General features: G+C 35.9%; 1 protein-coding gene across 3 annotated transcripts in view; it reads right to left on the reverse strand.

The window, feature by feature from the left end:
- Positions 1-19,140: 19,140 nt before the first annotated feature.
- Positions 19,141-19,961, reverse strand: part of FAM184A (family with sequence similarity 184 member A) — a 122,164-nt gene continuing 121,343 nt past the window's right edge. For 2 of the 3 annotated variants that reach the window (XM_042939714.1, XM_042939713.1), the window contains exon 18: positions 19,141-19,480. In XM_042939714.1, the coding sequence (XP_042795648.1) occupies positions 19,399-19,480 (82 nt within the window). In that variant the 3' untranslated portion in view covers positions 19,141-19,398. The remainder of the gene's footprint in view (positions 19,481-19,961) is intronic. The other variant, XR_006202804.1, reaches the window with a different exon arrangement.

Consider the following 19,961-nt stretch of genomic DNA (forward strand, 5'->3'; position numbering starts at 1 on the left):
TCTCCTTTGTTCGTTTGTTTTGTTTCTTAAATTGCACATACGAGTGAGATCAAATGGTATTTGTCTTTCTCTGACTTATTTCACTTAATATTATATCCTCTAGATCTATCCATGTTGTTGCAAATGGCAAGATTTTATTCTTATTTATGGCTGAATAGTATATATGCCACCTCTTTGTTATCCATTCACCTGTTGATGGATACTGGGTTGCTTCCATAATTTTGCTATTGTAAATAATGCTGGAGTAAACATAAGGGTACATAGATCTTTTTGAATTAGTCTTTTCATATTCTTTGGGTAAATACCCAGGAGTGGAATTAAGGATCATATGATAATTCTACTTTTAGTTTTTTGAGGAACCTCCATAGTGACTTTTCCAAGTTTGCATTCCCACCAATAATGCATGAGGGTTCCTTTTTCTCCACATTCTTACTAACACTTGTTGTTCCTTTTTTTTTCGACATTCTGACAGGTGTTACTTCATTGTGTTTTTGACTTGCTTTTCCCTGATGATGAATGATGTTGAGCGTCTTTTCGTGTATCTGTTGGCCCTCTGCATGTCTTTGGAGAAATGTCTGCTCATGTCTCCTGCCCTTTTGTAATCAGATTATTTGGGGTTTGTAGAGTTGTATAAGTTCTTTACATATTTTGTATGCTAACCCTTTATCAGATATGTCATTTGCAAATAGTTTCTACTATTTAGTAGGTTGTCTTTTAGTTTTGTTGATTGTTTCCTTTGCTGTGTAGATTTTATTTTGATGTAGTCCCAATAGTCTATTTTTACTTTTGTTTTCCTTGCCTCCAGAGAGAGATCTAGCAAAATGTTGCTATGGCCAATGTCAGAGAAATTACTGCTTGTGCTCTCTTCTAGGATTTTATGGTTTCACACCTCACATTTAGATCCTTAATCCATTTTGAGTTTATTTTTGTATATGGTATAAGAAAGTGGTCCAGGTCCATTGTTTTGCATGTTGCTGTTTAGTCTTCTGAATAACATTTGTTGAAGAAACTTTCCCATTGCACATTCTTATGCTTTGTTGAAGATTAAATTGACCACATAATCATGAGTTTATTTCTGGGCTCTCTATACTGTGCCATCAATCTGTGTGTATGTTTTGTGCAAGTACCATAGTGTTTTGATTAGTACAGCTTTGTTGTATAACTTCAAATCTGGCATTGTGATACCTACCTCCAATTTTACTTTTATTTTTCAAAACTGCTTTGGCTATTTAAGATCTTTTATAATTCCATACAAATTTGAGGATTGTTTGTTCTAGTTCTATGAAGAACGCTGCTGGAATTTTGTAAACAAATCTCCTTCTGTATACCCCAGGCATTTTTCAAACTGCTACTTCTATGCTGTATCTCAGCTGTGCTGTCTCTTTAAGGGTGGGGACTCTACTTTTATGGTTCTCTTAGAGCTGAACGCGTTGATTTTTAAATTTCCAGATATTAAGTCCCACTGATTGTTAGGCCCCTCTGGTTTTCAGAGCCAAATGTTATGGGATTCATTCTCCTGTGCCTGGGGTGCTGGGTGTGTGGATCTGCTCCTCTCCCCTCTCTGCACCTGCTAGTCCTTCCTTCCCACAGACAGTCCCATGAGTCCATTTGGTTCCTAACCACATCTGGTTCTTTCTATCCTCTTTGATGTGGCCTCTTCTTTACATTCAGCTGTGGTGAGTCTATTCTGCCAGTCTTTGGGTCACTTTCTGAGTTATTTACACTGATGTGGGTGTTCTCTAGTTGTATCCTTGGGACAAAGTGAGCTTAGGATCCTCCTACTCTGCCATCTTCTGCAAAGGTCTCTCTGATTTTTAGGAAAAATGAATTGTGGTCCTATTTTTAAATTATTAGTAGGAAAACGTGGCTCAACCCCAACACAGACAGTAACTGACACATAAAGGTTACTTAATGAATTTATTAACTGAAAAATAAAATCAGTGACTTTTGCACAATACATAGTTGGTTTATAGCGTTGCCACACAGCAAATTGAATTTTAGTTTTCTGGAAAGACATTTTGTAGTTATACACCGGGAAGTCATGAAGCCCTAAACAGATGCTTTAGGGATGCATGACTGAGGCTATTCTTTGGCTATTGTGGGTGAGACCAACAGCTGCTTTGAAAGCATTCCAGCCAAAATTATTTCAGCTATGCCTTATGACATGGCACTCTGGAATTCCAGTAAAAGGTGATTTTAAGAACTAAAATAGATTCAATTAAGAGCAGCTTATTGAGGAAAATTTTCATTTTGCTCAAAATGAAATGGCCAGAGGAGGTAGCCATAACATAGTTTATCTCAGATTTCAGGATTTGATGTCCGTTCTGCCATTTCCAAAGCATATGGTTCTATCATTGGTCAGAAATAAAAACTAGCAGCATTCCAAGTCTTATCAGTAGTAGCTTTTGTCAGATTATAACCTCCTCCGGCTAGCCAAGAGCCTACATGAGAAAAATGGTATTTGAGGAACATTGTCTGAGGGACTTTTCAGTCTTTTATTCTCAGTTCTATCCTAGGATCAAGTTGTGGAATTTCTTACATTGAGTTATTCTTAAATACTAGAATTTTCCTTTTTATCAAAGTTTACTTCAAGAGAACGGTTTTGGGAAAGTCACCTGTTTTGTTGTAATAATAATTTAGAATATCATTTGCTTCTTTATCCAATTGTCTTTTATAATGAAGTTCTGTGAAAATTCCTTCCACAATTCAAGGTTAGGAAAGTTTTTTCTCCTCCCTGGAAGCATTCCTCTTTTCTGATAATAAAAATCAAATAACCACACATCTTATCAGTCTAGTGTAAAGATGCATGAGGCAAGCACTGAAGCTTAAGTCATTATATTGGCCTTCAATTCCATGTTTCTATTCTCATTTAGTCCTGACTTTCCACTCCTATTTAATTAGTAACTTTAATAAAGAATAAATATTTTTATCCTATGTCTTCTTTTCAGTCACGTCTAATTACTTTTTTAAATGAAGCAGTGTGTGTATATACTTTTAACATATACATAAATGAAATATAAAATAGCAATGAATTTAGAATGTAGAAGAATTTATGTGTATGTACAACCACACACGAGTGTGAATATATGGATGTACACAGAGTTCGTAAATACAGACCTATTTCATTTAATTTATTTGATAACCGACTAGGAGTTTGGTATTGTACCAGAAGGGAAAGGCCAAAGATAAATTATATGGTAATTGACTTTAAGACTATTTGGGGAGACTGAGAACAGATCTTTGCCCGTATATCATCTTTTAACGAGGCTCACCCAGACTATTCTGTTTAATACTGAAACATGCCCACCTTTTCCCATCTCCTGCACTGACACCCTACCATCCTTTTACTCTTTTCTGTATCACTTACCACTTTCTAACATTCAGTGGTTTTATTATGTTTACTGTTCATTGTCCATTTCCCCTGATTCTGAGTTCCATGAGGACAGGGATATTTGTACATTTTGTTCAATGACATATTTATCCCAATCACCTTAAGGAATGCCTGGCACATAGTAGCTACTTAATAAATATTTGAATAATTGTAATATAAATGCTATAGGTAGACATAGAAAAGAATGTCTAGTTCATTGTGAGGGCCTGAAAAAAACTTTCACAGAAGAAGTGACAACAGAGTTCTGTAGAAAGGTATTTCAGGCACAAGCCCAGAAAACTCAGGGATAAGAAGAGTAAATGCTTTGGTAATACTAAAGATAGAACTCATGTGTTGGTCTGTACGTGACCTCCTAGCATCTCAGGTAATCTTCGGTCCTTCTCCACTTCTCTGACTGTATGTTCTAAGCATCTTCTATTCATATATTGAGATTTAAACATATGCTGAGGTGCCAAAGGGCACAACATTCACATAGAAAATGGCATATAGAAAAAAGCAAAAGGAATGAATCTTTATTTTTTTTTTAATTTTTTAATATGAAATTTATTGTCAAATTAGTTTCCATACAACACCCAGTGCTCATCCCAAAAGGTGCCCTCCTCAATGCCCATCACCCACCCTCGGCTCCCTCCCACCCCTCATCAACCCTCAGTTCTCAGTTTTTAAGTTTTCACCATATATATACAAATATCTGCATTAATGCAGAGTCACTGGGATAGTACTGAACTATTTAGTCTTCATTTTTTTTTCAATATATGAAATTATTGTCAAAATGGTTTCCATACAACACCCAGTGCTCATCCCAAAAGGTGCCCTTCTCAATACCCATCAACCACCCTCCCCTCCCTCCCACCCCCCATCAACCCTCAGTTTGTTCTCAGTTTTTAAGAGTCTCTTATACTTTGGCTCTCTCCCACTCTAACCTCTTTTTTTTTTTTTTTTTTTCCTTCCCCTCTCCCATGGGTTTCTGTTAAGTTTCTCAGAATCCACATAAGAGTGAAAACATATGGTATCTGTCTTTCTCTGTATGGCTTATTTCACTTAGCATCACACTCTCCAGTTCCATCCACGTTGCTACAAAGGGCCATATTTCATTCTTTCTCATTGCCACATAGTACTCCATTGTGTATATAAACCACAATTTCTTTATCCATTCATCAGTTGATGGACATTTAGGCTCTTTCCACAATTTGGCTATTGTTGAGAGTGCTGCTATAAACATTGGGGTACAAGTGCCCCTATGCATCAGTACTCCTGTATCTCTTGGGTAAATTCCTAGCAGTGCTATTGCTGGGTCATAGGGTAGGTCTATTTTTAATTTTCTGAGGAACCTCCACACTGTTTTCCAGAGTGGCTGCACCAATTTGCATTCCCACCAACAGTGCAAGAGGGTTCCCGTTTCTCCACATCCTCTCCAGCATCTATAGTCTCCTGATTTGTTCATTTTGGCATTTAGTCTTCATTTTTAAAGAAATTAATTGAAATTGAGGTATAATTTTCATATAACATATTAGTTTCAGGTATACAACATAAAGGATTTGATATTTGTATATATATGGTGAAATGATAACCACAACAAGTCTAATTAATTAACATCTGTCACCTTACATAGTTACAAATTTTTTTATGGTAACTTTTTAAAAACATTTGTTTAACGTTTATCTATTTTTGAGAGGAAGAAGATAAGCGGGAGGAGCAGAGAGAGAGGAAGACACAGAATCTGAAGCAGGCTGCATGCTCTGAGCTGTCAGCACGGAGCCTGATGCAGGGCTTGAACCCACAAACTGTGAGATCATATAACCTGAGCTGAAAAGTCAGATGCTTAACTGAGTGAGCCACCAAGGTGCCCTTCTTATGGTAACTTTTAAGATCTACTCTCAGCAACATTCAAATATGCAATACAGTATTATAAACTAGTTACCATGCTGTACATTACATCCCCAACACATTTATAACTGGAAATTCTCAACTTTTGACCTCCTTCACCCATATTTCTCCCCCCATATCCCCTTTTCCACCCGTCTGCCTTTTGTAACCACCAATATGTTCTCTGTATCTATGAGCTGGGTTTTGCTTTTGTTTTTGCTATTTTATATATATATATATATATATATATATATATATATATATATATATATATATATATATATAAAGTTTATTTATTTTGAGACTGATTAAGTGCACATGTGAATGGAGGAGAGGTAGAGAGACAGGGAGAGAGAGAATCCCAAGCAGGCTCCATGTTGTTCGTGCAGAGCCCCACACAGGGCTCAGTCTCATGAACCATGAGGTCATGACCCAAGCTGAAATCAAGTCAGACACTTAACCATCTGAGCCACCTAGGCGCCCCTGTTTTTGCTATTTTAGATTCTATATGTAAGAGAGATCATATGTTATTTGTCTGTCCCTGTCTACCTATTTCACTTAGCATAATGCCCTAGAGGTCCATCCATTTTGTGACAAATTGCAAGATTTCATTCTTTTTTTTATGGTTGAATAGTATTCTGTTGTATAGTGTGTGTGTGTGTGTGCGTGTGCGTGTGTGTGTGTGTGTGTTCATTCACCCACTGAGGGAGAGTTAGGTTGTCTCCATGTCTTGGCTATTGTAAATAATGCTGCTATGAACATGGGGGTGCATATATCTTTTTGAGTTTGTGTTTTGATTTTCTTTGGATGAATACCCAGAGTGGAATTATTAGATTATTTGATAGTTCCATTTTTTTTTAATTTTTTGAGGAACCTCCATACTGTTTCCATAGTGGCTGCACCAATTACATTTCCACCAACAGTGCATGAGGGTTCCCTTTTCTCCACATCCTTGCCAATATTTCCTATTTCTTGTCCTTTTGATAATAGCCATTTTGACTTGTGTAATATCTCTTTGTGATTATGATTTGCCTATCCCTGATGATTAGTGTGGTTGAGCATCTTTTCCTGTGTCTTGGCCATTTGTATGTCTTTGGAAAAATAAAAATGTCTATCCAGATTCTCTGCCCATTTTTTAATCAGATTTTTTTTTTGCTGTTGAGTTGTATGAATTTTTTATATATTTTGGATATTAGCCCCTTATCAGCTATATAATTTGCAAATATTTTCTCCCATTCAGTAGGTTGCCTTTTTGTTTTGTTGATAGTTTCCCTTTGCTGCACAGAAGTTTTTTTTAGTTTGATATATAGTCCACTTATTTTCCTTTTGTTACTTCTTGTTTAAAAAAATTGTGATAAAATCTGTATAACATGAAATTTATCATTTTAATGAGTTTAAGTATACAGTTTGTGGCATTAAGTATATTCACAATGTTATGCAACCATCACTACTATCTTTGGAATTTTTTATCATCTCAAATTTTATACCCATTAGACAATAACTCTCTTTTACTTCCTTCTCTTCATTTCTGACAAATTCTGATCTTTTTTTCTGTCATTGTGAATTTATCTATTCTAGCTTCCTCACATAAGTGGAATCATAACATTATTTCTTCTTTTGTCTGGCTTATTTCACCAAGCATTTTTTTCAGGGTTCATCTGTGTTGTAGCACATGTCAGATTTTCACTCCTTTTTAAGGCTGAATAATATCCCATTATATGTATGTAGCACATTCTGTTATTGTAAGATAATAAAAAAATATATATATTGGTCTCTGCCCCAGATTCCTGGGTGCAAAGCTCCTAAACTCTTGTAATTTCCTAAATTATAAGAACACTATGAGCAATCTTGTTTTAATATTTGGTCTTTGACCTCATCTGTGACACAGGGCTCCTAAAACTCTTTTAAGTTCCTCAGTGATAAGAGCACCACCTCTTGGTCTACTAAGGTACCTTTAGGTGGGCTCCTGGATAGAGGACTGGTCACCAGAAAGACCAAGCCATGATTAGAGGCTTGGAATTTTCAGCCTTACCCTCCATCCTCCAGAGAGATGAGAGGGGCTTGAAATGACATTAATAATTGATTATGCCTATGTGAGAAAGCCTTCTTAAAATCCCAAAAGTATAGGGTTTAGACAGCTTCCAGGTTGGTGAACATGTCTATGCTAGGAGGATAATGCACCCCAACCCTATAGGGACAAAAGCTCTTGCATTTAGGAACATCTAAGACCTTGTCCTATGCATCTCTTCCTCTGGCTTTTTATCCTTTATCCTATCCTTTAATCTGGTAGACATGTTTCCTGGAGTTCAGTGAGCCACTCAAGCAAATTAACCAAACCCAGGGTCATTAGAGCCTCCAATGTATAGCTAGTTGGTCAGAGGCACAGGTGACAACCTGGACCTGTCCCTGGCTTCTGAAGTGTGCATATGTGTAGGGAGTGAGTGAGAGGAATGGCCTGTGGGACTAAACTCTGAAGTTGTGGAAGCCAATGATGTCTCTGAGTAGATAGTATCAGAATTTGGTTAAATTGAAGGACACTCAGCTGATGGCAGAGATTTATTTGTTGTTGGCTGGGGAGGGGTGGGGAGGGGAAGAAAACACACACATTTGTTGGCCAGAAGTGTCAGAAATGAATGTTTTGTATGAGGAGATAGACTGAATTGAAGTATTTCCCTACAACAGAAGGGAAAGATTGGGTTTTTAATTTTAGTTATCTGTTCATCCATTGATGGACATTTGGATTGTTTCTACCTTGTGGCTATTGTGAATAATGCTGCTATGGCCATGGGTGTGCAGGTATCTGTTCGAGTTCCTATTCAAAATTTTGCCTTTGAATGTATACCTACATGTGGAAAAGCTGAATCATATGGTAATTCTCTTTAATTTTTTTGAGGAACAGCCAAACTATTTTCCACAATGGCTGTATCATTTTACATTCCTACCAGCAGTGCCAAAGGGTTCCAGTCTCTCAACATCCTTGCCAACTTATCCCTCCCACCTTTTTATTTTTTTAAATTCCATTATAGTTAACATGCAGTGTTATATTAGTTTTATATGTACAATATAGTGTTTCCAGAATTCTATACATTACTCAGTGCTCATCAGGATAAGTGACTCTTAATCTCCTTCACCTATTTCATCTAACCTCACTCCCACCTCCCCTCTGGTAACCCTCAGTTTATTCTCTATAGTTAAGAATCTGTTTTTGGGTTTGTTTCTTTTTGTTCATTTGTTCATTTGTTTCTTAAATTTCACATATGAGTCGGGGCACTTGGGTGGCTCCGTCAGTTAAGTGTCCAACTTCCACTCAGGTCATGATCTTGTAGTTTGTGAGTTTGAGCCCCATGTCAGACTCTGTACTGACAGCTCAGAGCCTGGATTCTGCTTCAGAATCTGTGTCTCCCTCTCTCTCTGCGCCTCCCCCCCTCATGCTCTGTCTCTGTCTTGGTCTCTCTCTCTCAAAAAACAAGCATTAATTTTTTTTTAATTTCACATAAAAGTGAAACCATATGGTATTTGTCTTTCTCTGACTGACTTATTTCACTTAGCATTATACCCTTTAGATCCATCCATGTTGTTGCAATTGCCAAGATTTCATTCTTTTTTTATGGTTGAATAATATTCCATTGTATATATACTACATCTTCTTTATCCATTCATCAATTGATGGACATTTGGGCTACTTCCATAATTTAGCTATTATAATACTGCAGTAAACATAGAGGTGCGTATATCTTTTTCAATTAGTGTTTTGTGTTCTTTGGATAAATGCCCAGTAGTAAAATTATTGGATCATAGGGTAATTATCTTTTTAATTTTTTGAGGAACCTCCATACTGTTTTCCATAGTGGCTGTACCAGTTTGCATTCCCACCAGTAGTGCAGGAGGGTTCCATTTTCTTGGAAAATCACATCCTTGCCAACACTTGTTTCTTGTGTTTGTTATTTTAGTCATTCTGACAGGGGTGAGGCGATATTTCATTGGGGTTTTGATTTATACTTCCCTGATGATGAGTGATCTTGAGCATCTTTTCATGTGTCTGTTGGCCATCTGAGTGTCTTCTTTGGAGAAATGTCTGTTCATGTCTTTTGCTCTTTTTAAAAATGGGAGTGTGTGTGTGTGTGTGTGTGTGTGTGTGTGTGTGTGTGTGTGTGTTGAGCTGTATAAGTTCTTTATATATTTTGGATGCTAACCCTTTAGTGGATATGTCACTTTCAAATATCTTTTTTTCCATTCAGTAGTTTGCCTTTTAGTTTTGTTACTTGTTTCCTTTGCTGTGCAGAAGCTTTTTATTTTGATGTAGTCTCAGTAGTTTATTTTGCTTTTGTTTCTTTTACCTCAGGAGACATATTTAGAAAAATGTTACAACTGATGTCAGAAATTACTGCTTGTACTCTCTTGTACTCTTGCATTTATTTTTCTGCTATTCTGTGCCATTGATCTATGTGTCTGTTTTTGTGCCAGTACTGTACTGTTTTGACTACTACCGCTTTGTAGTGTGACTTGAAATCCAGATTTGTGATATCTCCAACTTTGTTTTTCTTTTTCAAGATTGCTTTGGCTATTCAGAGTCTTTTGTGATTCCATACAAATTTTGTAGGATTATTCTAGTTCTGTGAAGAATGCTGTTGGTATTTCAATAGGAATTGTATTAAATCTGTAGCTGGCTTTGGGTAATATGGACATTTTAACAATCTTTGTTCTTCCAATCCATGGGCATGGAATATCTTTCCATTTGTTTGTGGCCCTCCCACCTTTTAAAAATAAAAGTCAGCTTAATGGGTATGAAGTGGTATCCCATTATGGTTCTAACTTGACTTTTCTAATGACTAATGATGTTGAACATCTTTTCATGTGTTTATTGGCCATTTGTATGTTTTCTTTGGAGAAACATTTAAGTCCTTTGTCCATTGTTGAATTGGGCTTTTTGTTGCTGTGCTGTTGTGTTGCTGTTGAGTCTTAGTAGTTATTTATATATTCTGGCTATTAATCCTTTTCAGATATATGCTTTGTGAGCTTTTTTTCCCCTTTTTGAGGGATTGACTTTTCACTTTGTTCATAATTTCTTTTGATGCACAAAGGCTTTTAATATTGATGAAGTCCTATGTGTGCTTTTGTTAGCTATGATTTTGGTGTTATAGCCAAGAAATCATTGCCAAATCTAATTTCATAAAGGTTTACCCTCTTTTCTTATAAGAGTTTTATAGTTTTAGCCTTTATGTTTCAGACTTTGATCCACTTTGTGTTAGTTTTTGTATATGGTGTAAGGTAAGGGTTCATCTTTTTTTTTTTTTTTTTCTTGTGGATATCTGGGTTTTTCAGTGCTATTTGTTGAAAAAAACTGTCCTTTCCCCATTGAATGGTCTTGGCACTCTTGTCACAAATCATTGGACTATATGTGTGAGAGTTTATTTCTGGGCTATTTTATTTCAAAATTTTGAATACTAATAAAATTAAAATTATATTGTTAAAATTAAATATAACTACATTCAGAAAATTAGAGAGATATCGTAATTCCAAGGATTACCAGAGGTGGTTCATATGTAGTAACCTTCCAAACCAAAATTAAATGGTAGAGTCCATTGTCACAGTGGTATCATGTAATAGAGAATATTAGAAAGTTTGTGATAACATAAAGGAAGTTATGCATATCATTATTTTAAAAGAATATGTCTATTCCAAAATATGTTGTTGTTCTCCATTTCATATATGAAAATAATACTTAAGAGACTTCTATAGATAATTTTTAGCTGGATCCAAAGCAATATACTGCTCTCAATATTTTTATATGCTTTTATCTGAATATTTAACTCAGAAGCTTGTTTGTGATATATTTCCAAATATCTTATTTGTATTGTTTTTCTTAGAAAATTTTGCATTTCGTTCCTGTGAACATGAATAAAGCATTCCAAGCATGTTATATTATAAACTTCTCCTTCTCTACCCCCTAATCCACATTAATACTCTCTACAACATGAAGAAAGACACAGCAAAAGAAACCAATCATGGTTCAGCTGTTCAAGAAGCACTTCTCACAGCATGCCATATGTGTGCTCATGCTCTCTCTCGCTCTCTCATTTTCATTCATGTGCTCTCTGATTCTTTGTGATTCTCCCTGTAGGACCTATCTCTTTACTCCAGATTTAAAATCAGTGTTGGGGAAAAGCTAACAGCTAGAAGCATACTGTTTGATGATGAAAAGCCTTAAGTAAATATGTGAAGATATTATGTTAGGAACAGAAACAAGAGTTTTAATCATACCTACATACATGATTGGTTATGAAGGAAGTGACCAAATGAGATAAAAACTAAATATCTCAACCTGTATGTAAAAATCAGCTTGACCAAAGTAAAAGTGATATTGTGATTTATAATAAGAAATATTTGACCTTTGTCCCATTTCTGGCACAGAGCCTCTACAACTATTGGAATTTCCTAAGTGAGAAGAGGGTTGAAGGTGTCTTTTGTTATGTTAATCAGGTGATGTTTAGACCCCACCTAAGGATGGGTGCTCTGCCAGGGAGGCCAACCCTGTGATTACAGGGTTGGAACCCCTAGGCTTCCAGGGAGGGAAAAGGAATTGAAGATTGAGGTCAGTCACTAATGGCCAATGAAGCCTCCATAAAAACACAAAAGGACAGGGTTCAGAGAGCTTTCCGGTTGGGGAACCAGGACACTTCCATTTGCCATTGTGCCAGGCCCCAAACCCCAGGATCCCAAGAGGATCTTGTCCTATGTATCTTTTCATCTGGATGTTCATCTATAACCTTTAATATCCTTTGTAAGAAACCAGCAATCTAATGTGTAAATAGGTTTCTTGAGTTCTGTGAGTGGCTCTAGCAAATTAATTGAACACAAAGAGAGGGTTGCAGGCACCTTTGATTTATAGCCAGTTGGTCAGAGGCACAGATAACAACCTAGCCTTGGGATTGGGGTATAAAGTGGAGAGCAGTCTTGTAGACTGAGCAGTTAACCTGTGGGATCTAATGCCATCTCCAGGTAGTTTCAGAATTGTAGGACACACAGCTGGTTTGGAAAATTGCTAAAATATGTGGGACAACCCCATCCCTATCCCTGACACATATTGGAAATTGGCGATCAGAACTGTTAATAAGGCAATTGGTGGTATATGTCCACTGTGGTTTTACTTCTAAACTCCTGGCATAAAAATAGTGTTAACATAATAAATAGCATTTTTATCATTGTTCTCACATCTCTGCAAACACTCTTCCTCCTTTGACCTCCCTCCTGTTGTACTTACCTAACAAAATCCTAATCCTGGTGAAGTATAATTTACCCATTCATATAAACCTGTATCCAAGTAGCTGAAGATGGCCAAAGAGCAAAATCATGCTGATGGGTTTCAATATATAGCCTCTGATCTCAGTCACTTCTTGATAATCCTTTTATTCTTTAGTATATTTGCTCTTCTACTTTCGAACACAACTATTTACTCACCTATCATAATTTATATCTTTCCCAAACTATCTCATATTATCTTTGCAGGAAGGTAGGGTAGAAGGTATTTTATTACCCAGACCTGAAGACTGAGTCACAGAGGTTCTTTAAGATACTTGTCAGTGGCAGAGCCAGCACCAGGGAGCCTCAGAGGAGGTGAGCTTCCTTCACTGGAGTATCCAAGTTCAGTCAGGGTTGTTATAGGGGAGATTTAAGCATTCTGTCAGAGATTAGAACAGATGGCTTTTAAGGACTCTTCCAACTCCAAGATTCTAGGATTCCATGTTGCTTTTTCTATCAAAATAAATGTTTTGCTAAAACTGTTTTTCTTCAGTGATAGGGTTAACCCCATCTGTGGGGTGGGGGGAGAGCAAGAGAGAGGTAGAAAGGCTTTAATCTCATCCTAGGGTTCCTGTCACTCTGGAGACCAGACCTCAGAAAGGGAGGGCAAATCCAAACCCTATGTAGGACCTCTTTGGCAGAGTATCATGGTGGCATAATAATGGCTCTAGGTATACGATCAGCAAGGACAACATTGTCACTGCAGGAATGACAGGCAGTTCAACGGAGGTTTCCTGGACCTACCTTCCTTTGAGATGCAGTCCTATTTTTTATTTTTATTGTTTTCTAAGGAAAGTATTTATCTAATGTTTTTATTGGTGTATAGTTGATACACAATGTTACATTGTTTCAGGTATGCAACATAGTGATTTGACAAGTCTGAACATTATGCTATGCTTACCACAAGTGTAGCTATCATCTGTCACCATACAATAAACATACTATATTCTGGCATTACAATACCAGACTATATTCCCTACGCTGTACCTTTCATCTCCAAGACTTAATCATTCTACAACTAGAAAACTATCTCCTATTTCCCTTCCCTTTGTCATTTTGCCCATCCTCCCACTCATCTCCCTCTGGCAGCCATCAGTTCTCTGTATTTATGGGTCTGTTTCTGCTTTTGGTTTGCTTATTTATTTGTTAGATTCCACATAGAAGCAAAATCATATGGTATTTGTCTGACTTCTTTCATTTAGCATGATACCTTCCTAGGTCCATCCATGTTGTCACAAATGGTAAGACCTCATTCTTTTTTATGGCTGAGTAGTATTCCATTGTGTGTATATATGTGTATATGTATCATATCTTCCTTATCTCTCCATCTACTCATGGACATTTAGGTTGCTTTCATATCTTGGCCATTGTAAAAAATGCTGCATTAAACATAGGAGTGCATAGATCTTTTTTAATTAGTGTTTTTGTTTTCTTTGGGTAAATACCCCGTAGTAAAATTATGGGATCATATGGTAGTTTTGTTCTTTATTTTTTTGAGGATCCTCCATGCTGTTTCAGTAGTGGCTGCAGCAATTCACATCTCCACCAACAGTGCACAAGGGTTTCCTTTTTTTCCATACACTCACCAACACTTGTTTCTTGTCTTTTTGACTTGTGTGAGGTAATATCTCCTGGTGGTTTTGATTTGCATTTCCCTGGTGATTAGTGATACTGAACATCTTTTTATGTGTCCGTTGTTCATCTGTATGCCTTCTTTGGAAAAATGTCTATTCAGGTTCTCTGCCCATTTTTAATCAGATTATTTGTGGGGTTTTTTGGAGTTGTACAAATTATTTTGGATGTTAGCCTCTTATTGGATATGTCATTTTCAAGTATCTTCTCCCATTCAGTAGGTTGCCTTTTTGTTTTCTCGATTGTTTCCTTTGCTGTGCGAAGGCTTTTTTAATCCCAATAGTTTATTTTTGCTTTTGCTTCCCTTTCCTGAGGAGACGGATCTAGAAAAATGTTGCTAAGTCTGATGTCAGTTATTGCCTATGTTTTCTTCTAGGAGTTTTATGGCCTCAGGTCTTATTACATTTAGGTCTTAAATCCATTTTGAGTTTATTTTCTTATATGGTGTAAGAAAGTGGTCCAGATTCATTCTTCTGTATGTATGTAGCTGTCCAGTATTCCCAACACCATTTATTGAAGGAGGTATCATTTTCTCATTGTATATTCCTGCCTGTCTTTTCATTGATTAATTGACCATAAAGCATGGACTTATTTCTGGACTCTCTAGTCTGTTCCATTGATCTCTTTGTTTTTGTGCTAGTACCATAGTGTTTTGATTACTACAGCTTTGTAGTATATCTTGAAATCTGGGATTGTGATACGTCCACCTTTCTTGTTCTTTTTCAAGATTACTTTGGCTATTTGGGTCTTTTGTGATTTCATACAAATTTTAGTATTGTATGTTCCAGATCTGTGAAAAATGCTATTGCTATCTTGCATTGAATCTGTAATTGTTTTTGTGTACATTTAAACAATATTCTTTTTTAAAAATATTTTTTAATGTTTATTTTTGAAAGAGAGAGAGAGGGACGGAGAGGGAGGGAGGGAGGGGGCAGAGAGAGAGGGAGACATAGAATCTGAAGCAGACTCAAGGTTCTGAGCTGTCAGCAGAAAGCCCCATTTGGGGCTCGAACTCACAAACTGTGAGATCATGACCTGAGCCGAAGTCAGATGCTTAACTGACTGAGCCGCCCAGGCACTCCTAAACAATATTCTTCTAATTCACGAGCATGGAATATCTTTCCATTTGTTTGTGTCATTTTCAATTTCATTCATCACTGTTTTAGTTTTCAGAGTTCTTTCTAACTAACCTCCTTAAGATTATTCCTAGGTGTTCTTTTTAAGATTTTATTTCTAAGTAATCTCTACATTGAATGTGGGGTTCAAGCCCACAATCCCAAGATCAAGAGTCACATACTCTATCAACTGAGCCAGCCAGGCACCCCTATTTTATTCTTTTTGGTGCTATTGTAAATGGGATTGTTTTCTTAATTTCTGTTTCTGCTACTTATTAGTGCGTAGAAACACAACTGACTTCTTTGTATTGATTTTGTATCCTACAAGTTTGCTGAATTCAATTATTCTAAGTTTTTTGTTGGTGTCTTTAGGGTTTTCTATGTATAGTATGTCATCTGCAAATAGTGAGTTTGATTTCTTCCTTATCAAACTGTATGCCTTTTATTTCTTGTTTGATTGCTGTGGCTATGACTTCCAATACTATATTCAATAAAAGTGGTGAGAGTGGACATCCTTGTCTTATTCCTAACCTTAGGGAAAAATCTGTTTTTCATCATTAAGTATGATGTTAACTGTGGGTTTTTCATAAATGGCCTTTATTATGTTGAGATATGTTCCCTCTAAACCTACTTTGTTGGGAGATTTTGTCATGAATGGATGTTGTACTTTGTCAAATGGTTTTTCTGTACCTATTGTTGACATGATTTTTACCCTTTGCTTTGTTAATGTGATATATCATGTTGATTGATTTGCTAGGTTGAACTACCCTTGCATTCTTGGAATAAATCCCATTTAATCATGCTGTATGATTTTTTTTAATGTCTTGTTGAGTTTGGTTTGTTCATATTTTTTTGTGGATTTCTGCACCTGTGTTCATCAGAGATATTGGCCTGTAGTTTTATTTTGGAGTGTCTTTATATAGTTTTGGTATCAGGATAATGCTAGCCATATAGAATGTATTTGGAATCTTTGCTTCCTTTTTTTTTTTTTTTTTTTTTTTCAGAATAGGTATTAACTCCTTTAAATGTTTGGTAGAATTCACCTGTGAAGCTAATTAATCCTGGATTTTTATTTGTTGAGAGTTTTTGATTACTGGTCAATTTTGTTACTGGTAGTTGGTCTGTTTCAATTTTCTATTCCTGGTTCAGTTTTGAAATGTTATATGTTTCTAGAATTAATCCATTTCTTCTAGGTTATCTAATTTGGCAATGAATTTTTCACATTATTTTCTCACAATCCTTTGTATTTCTGTAGTGTCAGTTCTTTCTCCTTTTTTCTTTCTTACTGGATTTACTTAGGTCTTTTTTTCTTGATGAATGTGACTAAAGGGTTATCAATGTTGGTTTCATTGGTCTCTTCTTTGTATTTCATTTATTTCTCCTGTGATTTTTATTACTTCCTTCCTTCTCTTAACCTTTGCTTTTCTTCTTCTTTTTCTAGTTCCTTTAGGTGTGAGATTAAGACTATTATTTGTTTCTTCAGTTAAGCCTGTATTGCTCTAAATTTCCCTCTTGGAACTGCTTTTGATGCATCCCAAAGATTTTGGACCATTGAATTTTCATGTTCGTTTGTCTCCATGTATTTTTTTATTTCCTCTTTCGTTTCTTTGTTGAGCCATTGGCTGTTTAGCAGCATGTTATTTAGCATCCATGTGTTTGTGTTTTTTTCTAGTTTTTTTTTTTTTTTTGGTCTTGTGTTTAACTTCTAGTTCCATACTGTTGTGGTCAGAAAAGATGCACGATAAGATTCTAATCTTTTTAAACTAATTGAGATTTGTTTTGTGGCCTAACATGTGATCTGTCCTGGAGAATGTTCCATGTGCCCTTGAAAAGAATGTGTCTTCTGATGTTTTGGAATGGAATGTACTGTATATGTCTGTTGAGTCTATCTGATCTAATGTGTAATTTAAAGACACTGTTTCCATATTGATTTTCGGTCTGGATAATGTGTTCATTGATATAAGTGGGGTGTTAAATTCCCATGCTATACTGTCAATTTTTCCCTTTATGTCTGTTAATATTTGCTTTATGGTTTAAGGGCTCCAATGTTGGGTGCTTAGATATTTACAATTATTGTGTTTTGCTGGATTGATTCCTTTATCATTATGTAATGTCCTGTTGTTTTTTTTTTAATCTCCTGTTACAGTCTTTGTTTTAAAGTCTATTGTTTGATAGATGTATTGCTACTCTCATCTTTGTTTTTATTTGTATGGGATATCTTTTTCCATCCTTTCACTTTCATTGTCTGTATGTGTTTTTAGGTCTAAAGTGAGTCTCTTGTAGGCAACATATATGTAGGTCTTTTTTCTTTTTTTTTGCAGCCAGTATGGCAATTTAAAATTCTAAATCAAATCATGCTATTTATTACATGCTCAAGATTCTAGAGGATTGAGTTGAATTCCTTACTAAGCATTTCAGGCCCTTTGTAGCACAATGGAAAGAGCACAGGTTTTAACCTTTACTAGTTGTATGCTTGTGTTTTTCATTTGAGTTGTTAATTAAAAATGTTGAATTCTAATAAAAGGCTAGATGCTCAAGGAATGGTTGCTCTCTTATGCCATGTTCTCTAGCCCTTACACATTGGACCCATAGGATTGCACTTAATTCTCTGGATGTAGCTGGCCTGTTCTTTCTTGACACTTGTACTAGTTTGTATGTGAAACAACCCCGTCCCAGGTCTGGTTAATTCTTACTCATCTTTCAGTATTACAGCTGGGCACCATTTCCATGTCAAACTTTCCATGTCACCACTTAGGTAGAATCAATGACTTCGTCCTCTCTGTTCTCATGGTACACTCCATAAATCTTATTTGTGTGCCTTCTGAGGTTGCTTAAAAAAGAAAAAGTGGTCCTTGGCTATTTCAGCAAGTATATGGTTAGCTCTTTGAGAACAGATGTTCATCATCTCTGTATATCTGTGTCTAGCACAGTCACCTGCATGAGTACTAATCATCAATTCCTTGGTAAATAATCTCCAAATAGCAGATATATACAAGTTAGGTATGGGAATAAGTGCTTATAACTAGATTTGTTTTCTGAAATAAGCATTAACCACTTTTCTTAGAAAATTTATTCTCAGTTGAAGAAAAAAATTCAGAGCAAGTATTTTATATAAACTTTTTTTTCCAGGATAACTTATAAGAACATGCCAACTGTGCACACTCATACACAGTGGTTTGTTTCTTGAAGATTTGGTGAAGATTAAATAACATGATCTTTCTACTGCCCCTGAGCACAGTGTCTGACACATAGTAACCATTTAAAAAATTGGTCTTTGTTGTTGTTACAATCATTCATAGACCAGGTATTTATATTTATCTTGTTCACCCAGATTTTTCTAAAATCTACATTGCTTAATCAACTAAATTTGGCACTCCAGTTGTTGAGTAGTAGTTGAGTCCATGTGTCAGTAACAAACTAATTCCTAAGACAAATTACGATAGAACTGTCTCTACCAAATAGCCTTTGGCCATAAATATTAATCATAGATACTAACTGTATTAGAAGCTCTAGATCCCCAACTATCAGAGTAGTAAAATACACTATAAATAAGTCAGCAGTATTTTCTATAGTTGAAAATCTACAATTTCCACAAGTGTTTTCATTATAGTCTTGTAAATTTAGAGGACACAGTTTATATTACACATGGTAATGGAACAAATCAGTAGATTTACCTATCCTGATTTTGTTTTGATTATTGAAGTCAAATAATTTGATATTTTGTTATTATGCAGGAAATTTTTTTTCAGAAAACACTTTTTGGGTAAGTCTTACCTAGAATTAAAAAATACTTAAAAACTCAAACTTACTAGAAAAAAATGAAAAGCACTGTTTGTTCTAACAAAATTTATTATGCAGTAATTACAAAGGTTAAAGACTCTTCCATCTCAAATAAAAATAACTGTTATAATTACACACATAATATAGTAGAGTGATTCCAGTAAATATCACAGGAAATAGTGTATTTGCAAATTGGAGAGACAAATACTTTCTCATTCACAGTGTCTGACATAGGAAAGCCTGTTCACATAATGGTCTGTATAAGGTCATGCTCTTAGGAACAGTCCACACAGAGCTGTTGCCAACACTACTCTTTCAGAACGTGAAGTACCGGGCAAACCATTCCTGGCGCTGGGGATCGGGAGAAGCCACCGGGGAAGCTTCACTCTGAGGAGGACTGAATTCATAAAAAAAGAGAGACATGTAACCCAGCATTAAGCTGTTTTGCAAAACGAAGGGAAAAGCACAAAGAAACACCAGTGTAGATGACCACAAGTGGTTCCCTGCATTAGATGTGTTTTGTAGACCCCTCTACACTAGATTGGGTTCTCCACTCCATGAGAGCGTGAGAGTGCATCAGCAGCTCAGATGAAGTCAGTTAAGGAGGAGCCACATCAAAACAATTACAAAAAATTACAAAAAACCCCCCAAAATCCAGACAGTTGAGAAAAATAATGTCACCTTCTTTGAATAAAGAAAATTCAGGAGGAATTGTCAGAAATATGAATAAGATAACATTCCTCTTTTTCAGCACCTTTTCTTCTAGTTAATTAAAATTTCAGAATCTGACAGAAGCATTTGGTTTTTACAGATGTATCCTCAAATATAACTAACTTAAGTAACTAAGCCATGGTTCAGTATTTTTACTACATGTATAT

Source organism: Panthera leo, chromosome B2 (assembly GCF_018350215.1).
Source record: "Panthera leo isolate Ple1 chromosome B2, P.leo_Ple1_pat1.1, whole genome shotgun sequence".
Taxonomy (NCBI): Eukaryota; Metazoa; Chordata; class Mammalia; order Carnivora; family Felidae; genus Panthera; species Panthera leo.